Source organism: Cherax quadricarinatus, chromosome 32, assembly GCF_038502225.1.
Source record: "Cherax quadricarinatus isolate ZL_2023a chromosome 32, ASM3850222v1, whole genome shotgun sequence".
NCBI lineage: Eukaryota > Metazoa > Arthropoda > Malacostraca > Decapoda > Parastacidae > Cherax > Cherax quadricarinatus.
The window spans coordinates 16,901,250-16,914,750 of NC_091323.1; the positions used below are offsets into that span (position 1 = coordinate 16,901,250).

The 13,501-nt window shown below is 37.1% G+C and overlaps 1 protein-coding gene across 1 annotated transcript in view; it reads right to left on the bottom strand.

The window, feature by feature from the left end:
- LOC138853507 (CBP80/20-dependent translation initiation factor-like) overlaps positions 1–13,501 on the bottom strand; it is a 51,481-nt gene that overhangs the window by 30,537 nt on the left and 7,443 nt on the right. Inside the window, exons 2-3 of the mRNA XM_070090480.1 lie at positions 8,766–8,865; positions 1,918–2,077 (exon numbers count right to left, since the gene is read on the bottom strand). Of these exons, the coding sequence (XP_069946581.1) occupies positions 1,918–2,077; positions 8,766–8,865 (260 nt within the window). The remainder of the gene's footprint in view (positions 1–1,917; positions 2,078–8,765; positions 8,866–13,501) is intronic.

Here is a 13,501-nt window from a genome sequence, read left to right on the forward strand (position 1 = left end):
CACAGATTAATTTGATTTCCATTATTTCTTATGGGGAAAATTAATTCGTCTTCCGATAATTTTGGTATACGATGAGCTCTCACGAACGGATTGATATCGTATACCGGGGGTCCACTGTATATACTGATGTCATTTTATGTATAATTAGTGTTCATATTCTTTGATATGGACATGTGTTTTCTCACTCTTGTAAAGTGTGAGTAAAAGAATCTTTAGAAAGCACTGATATATTAATTGATCTGTAATATACAATCTAAGTAGAAACACAGTGCTTGCTCTCAGGGCTTGTAGTGAGAAATATCTTGAGGATGAGCACTGATACAATGAGGATGCTTTCACCTCCCTGAAATTTTTCATATCTCATTCTTTCTCGCAGACTGAAAGCCTTTAGCATAGATGAAAACCCTGGATGTAAGATGGCTGTAAACTAACATATTGTTCTTCCTACTGGACCCCATCAGTCCACAAAGCAGGCACAGTTGTAGCTGTGCCATCAATTAAAATAATCCAAGAGTTCATAAAACCTAAACACCACAACATTGTTGTAGTAACCGAAGGTGTTTACAACCTCTCATGGAGTGGCTGTGGTAAACTTCATGTTGGTGAGACAGCCCACATCTTTCAAACATGCCTAGAGAAACACAAATATGCATGAATGCTTGTGTGGTGCATCAGAGTCTTCATTCACACATCATGCATCCAAGTAAAGCAGATAGTAATCCAGGAAGACAACAGAGCCAGGAGGTGGGTGACTTGAAGGGGTCACCATCTACCTCACACTATCAAACAAAACATTGGTATGTACACACTGGGAAAGCCCATCACCCATATAATCCTTGACCATTGAAGAAATAGTGCACACACAAACCAGCAAACTGCATAACAGTTGGCTACTAATCAAATGTGACCTATCTTTTTTTCACCTAGTCTGTATTCCTGATTCTGTGTGCTTCAAAAAGTGGAATTCTTACGTCAGTTTCTGTATTTAATACAAGTTCCACCAACAGTGAAATTTTTTTTTTCAACACTGGCCATCTCCCACGGAACTAGGTTAACCTAAAAAAGAAGAAACACTTTCGCCATTGCTCACTCCATCACTGTCTTGTCAGAGGTGTGCCGATACTACAGTTCAAAACTGCAAATATTTTCCCCATCCTTCTTCAGACTCTAATTCGGCTAACTTGTTTCCATGAATCCCTTCAAAAATGCTACCTTGCTCAGACTCCAACAGCATGTTATGTCATAAAAACCATTTGCTTCCATTCACTCCTAACACACACGCTGGATGTCTTGCATACAAAACCCCCTTTAGCCCCTTTCTCCAACCTTTCCTAGGATGACCTCTACCCATACATGTACTTCTCTCCATTACAGGTTTATACACTCTCCAAGTCATCCTATTTTGTTCCATCCTCTCTAAATGTCCTCAACAACCCCTCCTCAGCCCTTTGGATAATACTCTTAGTGACTTGCACCTCCTCCTAATCTCCAAGCTACAAATTATGTGCATAATATTCACCATGTCCATGTGTCTCATTTATCAGCCAGAAAAACCAATCATCATAAATTAGGAGATAGTACTTGTATTAGCATTTAGTGTTGAAGACTCTTGAACATACTGCCGCCAAGTGTATCAATGTCCTGCACACTTTTTTGAAAACCTTAGAGAAAACTTTAAAAGTTTCTTCCTTATGCATAGTATTAACAATTTTCTTTTGCAAATGTAACACTTAATGCTATAAATAACTAAGCTTTTTTCTAAAAAAAAATTTCTTAAACTTTGTTTTTTCTATTAAGGTACATAACACTAATTAAATTAATGAGGACATCATAATCATGACACTACTGTCAATACCTTGCCTCTTACATAAAAACAATTCTGCTTATTTCTAAATAAATCATTCAATATATAATTACCTTAAATCTTCATCCTTTGTAATTAAAGTTTTAGCTTCTGAGGCTACTTCTTGAACCTGCAGATCATCTGGAGATTTGATGTTTATGATACGATCCAATAAACGCTTCAACTTGCATGTGTCCTTTTCATCGTCTTTAACAATGGGAAGAGCTACTGTAGCTGAAAAAAAAAAATTTTATACTAAGAACACAAAATTATTGACAAGAAGTCATTCAAATCAAAGTTGAAGGACTCAACCATGCAATATTAATATTGTCCCAGATAAGAGATGAACTTCAGTGAAAGTAAAATTATCATAAAATTGGCTTTTGCATGTTGTAATTTAGAGAGATTTGAAGTGTGAATGTCTGTGCACTTCTGAAAAAAAACTACTGAATGAACGATGGTGAACATGTTTTCCATTTCTGGAGTGGAGAGGGTTACATTCAACCTTAGTGAGAGATGGCTGATGTTAAAAATAAAAAATAAAATTCCTCTTGAAAGTTGAAAAATGTCTTTATGGAATGTCACCTTTATTTTGTACTTAACACTACCTCTCCCAGTATAATCTAAGACAGTGCTCATTTTGGCCCAGTACAGCCTCATTTGCCTCCACTTAGTAGCTGTTACTATGGCGGAGCATGTACACATGACAAAATCCCTGGAAATCCTGGATTTCCCATTTTCTGTATCACAGAAAGGCATCTTTTAGTGTTCAAAACACTTTTTCTGCCGTGGGATCCTGAAAACTCAGCTGTAATGTACTGTACCACCTGTACCCAGATATGTAGAATGTAACAGTCAAAAATAAGCAGGATCTATGTACAATTCACTAACATAAAATCTCAAAAAGAATGAAAGACAGTGTCATCACATACTATACTTAATGATTTTTGCCAGAAACAGAGCAAGAGAATGCTGCATTCATTTTCTCCCATGGGCAAAAGCCACCACCAGGATGCAATAAATGAGTGAAAAGTCATCTTGTAAGGCAACAAAACCTTTCCATTATAAAGATATAAAAGCACAAGAACAAGTAACAGCAAGCAAGCACATGAGCATAATCCTAAACAAAGATCCCAAGCCATAAGCACATTATGACTTGGCAATGACAAAGCATAAAGATCAATGAAAGGCTTCTTCCCTTCTCATCCACATAGAAATGTGCTCATAATACTGTACTTATACCAAGAAAGGCAACTTGCCATAAAGTTAAGTTAATTAAAAGACATGGACAGAAGAGGGAATTTGACTCTCTAAGTTTATAAATACAGCCTCACCAGATTTGGAAACCCCAGAAAGAACAACAATCTGAACCAAGTATCTCAGAAAATATAAATCATAATATCTGCCCTCATAGCTACCACTCCCAATTTCAACATCTCACAGGGACAATGGAAACCAGATGTCATTTCAAAATTTTACCTGAAGAAGTACATACCAGCATCCAATCTAACACAAAATGCCAGTACAGTACAACTTCAGGGGTTACATAGCACAACTAAATCAGAGGAAATGGGAGTTGCTGAATTTGAGAATCAAGAGTAAGGACTTGTTTCACAATGGTATTAATTAATGATAAAAAACAGTCAGACAAACTATTTCTTTAAAGATAAATTAGGAACGAAAGTATATGAGAATAAGAATATGTAGTTTTAAATGCATCTGATATTGAAAGAATTGTTCAGCATTATTAACTGTTACTAGGATCACATTAAGGAAAGGTGTTTCTTACAGTAGATGTGAAGCAGCTGGCAGATAGAAGCCCTGGAGTTATCAGGCTGGGAGTTCCAGATTTTGGGTCCTTTTATTGCACAATGAGTTTTTGCAAAGAATAAGCCGAACATTGGAAATATCATGGAGATTTTTGTGTCTAGTATCATGCCTGAGTTCTGTTGTAATTATCAAGAAAGTATTTCAGTTCAGGACTGATATTCCAGTTTACTGTCATGCATGCATGCATGTGTATGTATGTATGTGTGTGTGTGTGTGTGTGTGTGTGTGTGTGTGTGTGTGTGTGTGTGTGTGTGTGTGTGTGTGTGTGTGTGTGTATGTATGTATGTATATATGTATATATATATATATATATATATAATATATATATATATATATATATATATATATATAGGTAGTAGGTTGGTAGACAGCAACCACCCAGGGAGGTACTACCGTCCTGCCAAGTGAGTGTAAAACAAAAGCCTGTAATTGTTTTACATGATGGTAGGATTGCTGGTGTCTTTTGTCTGTCTCATAAATATGCAAGATTACAGGTACGTCTTGCTACTTCTACTTACACTTAGGTCACACTACACATACATGTACACGTTTATTTATACACACTCATCTGAGTTTTCTTTGATTTTATCTTAATAGTTCTTGGTCTTATTACTTTTCCTTTTATATCCATGGGGAAGTGGAATAAGAATCTTTCCTCCGTAAGCCATGTGTGTTGTAAAAGTCAACTAAAATGCCGGGAACAATGGGCTAGTAACCCCTTTTCCTGTAAAGATTACTAAAAAGAATAAGAAGAAGAAAATTGTCAAAGTGGGAAGTCTGAATGTGCGTGGATGTTGTGCAAATGATAAGAAAGAGATGACTGTGGATGTTATGAATGAGAAGAAACTGGATGTCCTGGCTTTAAGTGAAACAAAGCTGAAGGGGGTGGGAGAGTTTCAATGGAGAGGAATAAATGGGATTAGGTCAGGGGTTTCAAATAGAGTTAGAGCTAAAGAAGGAGTAGCAATAATGTTGAAGGATAAGCTATGGCAGGAAAAGAGGGACTACAAATGTATAAATTCAAGGATTATGTGGAGTAAAATAAAGATTGGATGTGAAAAGTGGGTTATAGTAAGCGTGTATGCACCTGGAGAAGAGAGAAGTGTAGAGGAGAGAGAGAGATTCTGGGAAATGTTGAGTGAATGCGTGGGGAGTTTTGAATCAAGTGTGAGAGTAATGGTGGTTGGGGATTTCAATGCTAAAGTGGGTAAAAATGTTATGGAGGGAGTAGTAGGTAAATTTGGGGTGCCAGGGGTAAATGTAAATGGGGAGTCTTTAATTGAGCTATGTGTAGAAAGAAATTTGGTAATAAGTAACACATATTTTATGAAAAAGAGGATAAATAAATATACAAGGTATGATGTAGCACGTAATGAAAGTAGTTTGTTAGATTATGTATTGGTGGATAAAAGGTTGATGGGTAGGCTCCAGGATGTACATGTTTATAGAGGGGCAACTGATATATCGGATCATTATTTAGTTGTAGCTACAGTTAGAGTAAGAGGTAGTTAGGAAAAGAGGAAGGTGGCAACAACAAGTAAGAGGGAGGTGAAAGTGTATAAACTAAGGGAGGAGGAAGTTCGGGCGAGATATAAGCGACTATTGGCAGAAAGGTGGGCTAGTGCAAAGATGAGTAGTGGGGGGGTTGAAGAGGGTTGGAATAGTTTTAAAAATGCAGTATTGGAATGTGGGGCAGAAGTTTGTGGTTATAGGAGGGTGGGGGCAGGAGGAAAGAGGAGTGATTGGTGGAATGATGAAGTAAAGGGTGTGATAAAAGAGAAAAAGGTAGCTTACGAGAGGTTTTTACAAAGCAGAAGTGTTATAAGAAGACCAGAGTATATGGAGAGTAAAAGAAAGGTGAAGAGAGTGGTGAGAGAGTGCAAAAGGAGAGCAGATGAAAGAGTGGGAGAGGCACTGTCAAGAAATTTTAATGAAAATAAGAAAAAATTTTGGAGTGAGTTAAACAAGTTAAGAAAGCCTAGGGAAAGTATGGATTTGTCAGTTAAAAACAGAGTAGGGGAGTTAGTAGATGGGGAGAGGGAGGTATTAGGTAGATGGCGAGAATATTTTGAGGAACTTTTAAATGTTAAGGAAGAAAGGGAGGCGGTAATTTCATGCACTGGCCAGGGAGGTATGCCATCTTTTAGGAGTGAAGAAGAGCAGAATGTAAGTGTGGTGGAGGTACGTGAGGCATTACGTAGAATGAAAGGGGGTAAAGCAGCTGGAACTGATGGGATCATGACAGAAATGTTAAAAGCAGGGGGGGATATAGTGTTGGAGTGGTTGGTACTTTTGTTTAATAAATGTATGAAAGAGGGGAAGGTACCTAGGGATTGGCGGAGAGCATGTATAGTCCCTTTATATAAAGGGAAAGGGGACAAAAGAGATTGTAAAAATTATAGAGGAATAAGTTTACTGAGTATACCAGGAAAAGTATACGGTAGGGTTATAATTGAAAGAATTAGAGGTAAGACAGAATGTAGAATTGCAGACGAGCAAGGAGGCTTCAGAGTGGGTAGGGGATGTGTAGATCAAGTGTTTACATTGAAGCATATATGTGAACAGCATTTAGATAAAGGTAGGGAAGTTTTTATTGCATTTATGGATTTAGAAAAGGCATATGATAGAGTGGATAGAGGAGCAATGTGGCAGATGTTGCAAGTATATGGAATAGGTGGTAAGTTACTAAATGCTGTAAAGAGCTTTTATGAGGATAGTGAGGCTCAGGTTAGGGTGTGTAGAAGAGAGGGAGAATACTTCCCGGTAAAAGTAGGTCTTAGACAGGGATGTGTAATGTCACCATGGTTGTTTAATATATTTATAGATGGGGTTGTAAAAGAAGTAAATGCTAGGGTGTTCGGGAGAGGGGTGGGATTAAATTATGGGGAATCAAATTCAAAATGGGAATTGACACAGTTACTTTTTGCTGATGATACTGTGCTTATGGGAGATTCTAAAGAAAAATTGCAAAGGTTAGTGAATGAGTTTGAGAATGTGTGTAAAGGTAGAAAGTTGAAAGTGAACATAGAAAAGAGTAAGGTGATGAGGGTATCAAATGATTTAGATAAAGAAAAATTGGATATCAAATTGGGGAGGAGGAGTATGGAAGAAGTGAATGTTTTCAGATACTTAGGAGTTGACGTGTCGGCGGATGGATTTATGAAGGATGAGGTTAATCATAGAATTGATGAGGGAAAAAAGGTGAGTGGTGCGTTGAGGTATATGTGGAGTCAAAAAACGTTATCTATGGAGGCAAAGAAGGGAATGTATGAAAGTATAGTAGTACCAACACTCTTATATGGATGTGAAGCTTGGGTGGTAAATGCAGCAGCGAGGAGACGGTTGGAGGCAGTGATGTCCTGTCTAAGGGCAATGTGTGGTGTAAATATTATGCAGAAAATTCGGAGTGTGGAAATTAGGAGAAGGTGTGGAGTTAATAAAAGCATTAGTCAGAGGGCAGAAGAGGGGTTGTTGAGGTGGTTTGGTCATTTAGAGAGAATGGATCAAAGTAGAATGACATGGAAAGCATATAAATCTATAGGGGAAGGAAAGAGGGGTAGGGGTCGTCCTTGAAAGGGTTGGAAAGAGGGGGTAAAGGAGGTTTTGTGGGTGAGGGGCTTGGACTTCCAGCAAGCGTGCATGAGCGTGTTAGATAGGAGTGAATGGAGACGAATGATACTTGGGACCTGACGATCTGTTGGAGTGTGAGCAGGGTAATATTTAGTGAAGGGATTCAGGGAAACCGGTTATTTTCATATAGTCGGACTTGAGTCCTGGAAATGGGAAGTACAATGCCTGCACTTTAAAGGAGGGGTTTGGGATATTGGCAGTTTGGAGGGATATGTTGTGTATCTCTATACGTATATGCTTCTAAACTGTTGTATTCTGAGCACCTCTGCAAAAGCAGTGATAATGTGTGAGTGTGGTGAAAGTGTTGAATGATGATGAAAGTATTTTCTTTTTGGGGATTTTCTTTCTTTTTTTTTTGGGTCACCCTGCCTCGGTGGGAGACGACCAACTTGTTGAAAAAAAAAAAAAAAAAAAAAATATATATATATATACACACACACATACCGGTGGCCCGGTGGTCTGGTGGCTAAAGCTCCCGCTTCACACACGGAGGGCCCGGGTTCGATTCCCGGCGGGTGGAAACATTTGACACGTTTCCTTACACCTGTTGTCCTGTTCACCTAGCAGCAAATAGGTACCTGGGTGTTAGTCGACTGGTGTGGGTCGCATCCTGGGGGACAAGATTAAGGACCCCAATGGAAATAAGTTAGACAGTCCTCGATGACGCACTGACTTTCTTGGGTTATCCTGGGTGGCTAACCCTCCGGGGTTAAAAATCCGAACGAAATCTTATCTTATCTTATCTTATCACATACATACATATATAGGTTGGTAGACAGCAACTGCCCAGGGAGGTACTACTGTCCTGCCAAGTGAGTGTAAAACAAAAGCCTGTAATTGTTTTATATGATGGTAGGATTGCTGGTGTCCTTTTTTCTATCTCATGAACATGCAAGATTTCAGGTACATCATGCTAATTCTACTTACACTTAGGTCACACTACACATAGATGTACAAGCACATATATACACACCCCTCTGGGTTTTCTTCTATTTTCTTTCTAGTTCTTATTCTTGTTTATTTCCTCTTATCTCCATGTGGAAGTGGAACAGAATTCTTCCTCCGTAAGCCATGCGTGTTGTAAGAGGCGACTAAAATGCAGGGAGAAAGGGGCTAGTAACCTCTTCTCCTGTATACTATATTACTAAATGTAAAAGGAGAAATTTTCCTTTTTCCTTTTGGGCCACCTCGCCTCGGTGGGATACGGCCGGTGTGTTGAAAGGAGAAAGCATTGATAATCAGTTTTATTACTTGGAATGATCACTGTATTTGAAAATCTATCTCCAAATAACTTGGGTATGTGCTATTTAGCAGTTAGTTTTAAGGTGCACATAATCTTAAGTGTGCCCAAAATGCCTTACATAACTACAGATTTTCCATGCATGACAACCGATGCTAAATAATCTCTAGTACAATTTTATCCTTGTGAAAATAAACTTGTAACAGTTTATGTTCAACTTACTGCAGTGGCCTGGTTGACGAAGAGAGACTACTTCAGTCTTAACAAATGCTCTTCCTCTCCCTGGCATTTTCTTATTACAGAGGTATAGTATCTGGAATAACTGAAAAATAAAGTTTATACATATTTTATATACAATAAGGAAATGCATAAAATCTTGGCCATTTTTTTTTTTTTTTACTAATTTTCCTGCCAGTAATATCAATAAGCTAAATTTATTTTACTCTGTGCCACCAAGTAAGGTATCTTTGTGCCCCAATACTCTCCAGCATGAAAAAAGACTCATTATGCTTTTACAAAAAATCTTAAATCTTTTTAATTTGCAGGAGAGGGGACAGATGTTAGTTTTATTAAATATCTTACAAGTGATTTACAGTATCCAGTTCTTAACAAAAATTCTATCTTGTGGTGGTAAGACAATAGAACATTATATAATTTTCAGCTTTCTGGATAACCTACAATAGAACATATAAAAAGAAAAATAATTTTCTCAAGAATTACCATTAATGCGTAAAAATAAAATATAGTGGAACCTCTACTTACGAGTTTAATCCGTTTCGTGACCTTGCTCGCATCTGGATTTGCTCATCTGTAGAGTCAATTTGGCGCATTTAAATTAACTGAAGTGGAATTAATCCATTCCAGTGGTGGAAGTCCAGGCATGACAAAATACTTGAATATTTCCCTAATATCAACTCTATGACTTATTTATCTATCACAATTCATCTAACAAGACATAATAAACAATATTAACCCTTTAACTGTCGCAACCCCCAATCCTGAGGTGTCTCCGGGTGTCGCAAAATTTAAAAAAAAAAAAAAAAATTATTTTTTCTTATGAAATGATAGAGAATCTTTTCCCGATTGTAATGACACCAAAAAAAAACGAAATTTGATGGAAAACTGACGGAATTATGCTCTCGAGAAGTTAGCGACCTCAGCGCTGTTTACAAATCGGCGATTTCGCCCACTTTGAGTCTTTTTTCAGCTAATTCCATTATTTCAGTCGCCCAAACTCATAGCTATTTCTTTAGAACTTCATTTTTTCTATCGATTGAGTACAAGAAACTGCCCATTTACCGATTTCAACTACCTAATAATGTGGTCAGAAATTTGCAATTTGGCCAATTTCACGAAAACTAAAAAATATGACAATTTCAAAATAAGGTCCAGAATGAACAATGCAGACATTCCTGGCTCTAAAATAACATTTTCTTTGCTCATCAGTCATGTCTCCAGGCCCCTCTGATATTACTCTTGCTTTCTATTTTGAATTTTTATTCAAACAAAAAATAGAAGACTTACTATTATGCAGACTACTGCAATACTGTAATAATTGTATAAATAACATCAACCCATTCATGACTGCATATTAGAATGGCTAGTTGGACATTTATTGGACAATGGCATCATTTGTTTACTTTTGAACATTGGCAAAAATCAAACATTTCCCCAACTTTGAGCTCCATTTCTAGGTTCTTTTTATAGTAAAATCAATCAAAATCACCTCTATTTCTGTAATATTTTTTCCATTCTATCAAATGAGACCAAGAAAACGAGAATACAACCATAAATACTGTACGAAAATAGACCACAAAGTCGGCATTTTAATTAAAAAAACGGTCGGAGTTTTTTTGTTCTCATTATGCACTGCGTGCTCCAGGATTTTTTTTATATGATGCACACTGACCACACAGATCAATTCTCTCACATGTGGGCCTACCAGCTTTCTCCTGCTTGATTTGAAGGCGCTAGAATTTATGAGTATACATATGTCAAACACAGTACCTCGTAAGACGTATATATACGGCCGCAACAGTCAAAGGGTTAACATAGAAACATGATACATGTATATACACTAGAATGACTGAAATATGTCATTATAGTACATATTTGAGTAGTGATAGTGGAGGTGGTGGCACAGCAGCCATTGTTCCTGCTTTTATTATAACATAAAATGGAGTGTTTGTAAGGCAAACTCCATTAGATCACTAGGTAGTTTCATAAGGAAAACAACAATAATAATAATAACAATAACAATATTAATAATAATAATACAACCGCCCAGGGAGGTACTACTGTCCTGCCAAGTGAGTGTAAAATGGAAACCTGTAATTGTTTTACATGATGGTAAGATTGCTGGTGTCTCTTTTCTGTCTCATAAACATACAAGATTTCAGGTACGTCTTGCTACTTCTACTTACACTTAGGTCACACTACACATACATGTACAAGCATATATATACAGACCCCTCTGGGTTTTCTTCTATTTTCTTTCTAGTTCTTGTTCTTGTTTATTTCCTCTTATCTCCACGGAAAAGTGGAACAGAATTCTTCCTCCGTAAGCCATGCATGTTGTAAGAGGCGACTAAAATGCAGGGAGCAAGGGCCTAGTTACCCCTTCTCCTGTATAAATTACTAAATTTAAAAAGAGAAACTTTCGTTTTTCTTTTTGGGCCACCTTGCCTTGGTGGGATACGGCTGGTTTGTAAAAAAAAAAAAAAAATAATAATAATAATAATAATAATAATAATAATAATAATAATACAGCATTTACCTTGGAGAAGAGATGCTGGCAAAGGTTGATGAGGGAGAAGAGATGCTGGGCACAGCGGCGTATGCTGTCAGGAGTTCATTTTATTTCATCCTTTTTCTATTGCTTAATTGCTACACTCTTAATGCTACACTCTTAGTTTGTATTTATCAAAGATTTCCAGCTTTAATTCCATGGAAATCATCCTCTTTTTCTTCTCAGCGCTGTCCTTTGCACTTGCTGTCTTAGGACCCATGGTTAGAAAAAAGAAATTCTGCAAAATAACTGCACGAAATGTAAGCAAATCACGAGAATTGTCTCCACCGCCAGTTGAATCACATGCGGACTGAGTGTTGTTTTAATACACGTAATGCTGTCTCTTGGTGGTGGTCTCAAACTCACTTATACGTAGTATTATTATAATTATAGTATTATTTATTATTAGTATGTATTATTATAATAATTTATATTATATTATGTATATTATATAATTATTATATTATACAGTACTGTACATATTATTATTATTATTATTATTACAATACTCTTGCTTACCATTTGGAATTTTATTCACACAAAAAATAGAAGATTTACTGTTATGCAGACTACTGCATTATTGTAATAATTGTATAAATAATGTCAACCCATTCATGACTGCATGTTGGAATGGCCAGTAAAACATTGCAAAAAAATTGAACATTGAGCTCAATTTCAAGGTATTTTTCATCATGAAATCAATCAAAATCATATCTATTTCTGTAATATATCTTCCATTCTATAAAATGAGACCAAAAATACGAGAATACAACCATAAAAAACACAAAAATATACAGCTATGGGGTGGCTAATGACAGAGAAGTGAACTCCGCTATTTATGGTCCGATTTCTTTCAATTTTGGTGTACATTAAGAAGCATCTTTCCATCATACATTGCAAAAGTTTCAATAAGATAGTCTAACAAACAAATGAGATCCAATTCCCTAGATCAAGAGCAAGAGTCCCTCACCAGCATCAAGGAACTTTCCCTGAGGCCCGCTTTCATCTGGAAATTTCACTCGAGTCTGGAAGCAAACAATCAACTGAGCGACTGCTCATGGGTGCACTCATAAGTAGAGGTTCCACTGTATTTTGGTTAAAGCTTTCACCAATAAGGAAAAATTCATACTACAAATTAAAATAGAACAAAGCATATCCAATAAATGAACAATGTTTTAAAAGCTTCCATGACAACATGTGTGATGGCATGACCAAAAATTAACAATTTATAAATAAAGTAAAAAAGATTTGACAAAATTAATGTAGCTTCATGTTTGTTTTCCCAAACTGGCCATAGGACTACAAACTTAAATGGTGTATTAGGTTACCAGAGAAAAATGCACTAACTTTAAAGAAAATTTCTAAGGTATAAATGGAGAAAACAGCAATTAAATCTCCATGGAAAAGTAGAAAAAGTACTAAAAATTATAACAAAGCCACATAATTTGGATTTGCCTAGCATGGGCTAGTAGGCCTGCTGCAGTGACCCTGCTTTTTTATATTCTAATGGGTAGTTAGTGCCTTCAGCTCACAACTGAAGGCCCTGGACTTGAATCTGGATCATTCAGTTGTGGAAATATTAAGTACAGTATGTTTAATTGCACCTGTTTCCCCAGTTCACCTTGCAGTAAAGTAGGTACAGTGGAACCTCGGCTTTCATATGCCCTAGCTTTTGTAGGATTCGGTTTTCGACGACTTTTTTCGTCAAAATTTTGTCCCAGTTTTTGTACATCCGCTAGGTTTTTGTAGAGTTGAAAATGGTCTGTACCAAACTCATCCACCTGCCCGCATGACTCAGCCACTCAAGCGCCCACACAAAGCATCCCATGCGTTCATGACTCAGTCTGCCTTTGTTTCTCGCTGAGTGAGCATCACCCCACACAGTCATCCGAAACATTTCATAATAATCCATTGTTGTTTGTGCTTGTTTATTGAGTGCGACTGCTAAATAAGCCACCATGGGGCCAAAGAAAGTTCCGAGTGCCAGCCCTTTGATAAAGAACTCGAGAAACATGATAGAATTCAAGAAAGAACTCGTAGCAAAATACGAAAGTGGTGTACGCATGACAATCTCACCAGGATGTACAGAAAGTCCGCATCAACAATCAGTTCCATCCTGGCAAAGAGAAAAGAAATCAAGGAAGCTGATGTTGTGAAAGGGGTAAATGTG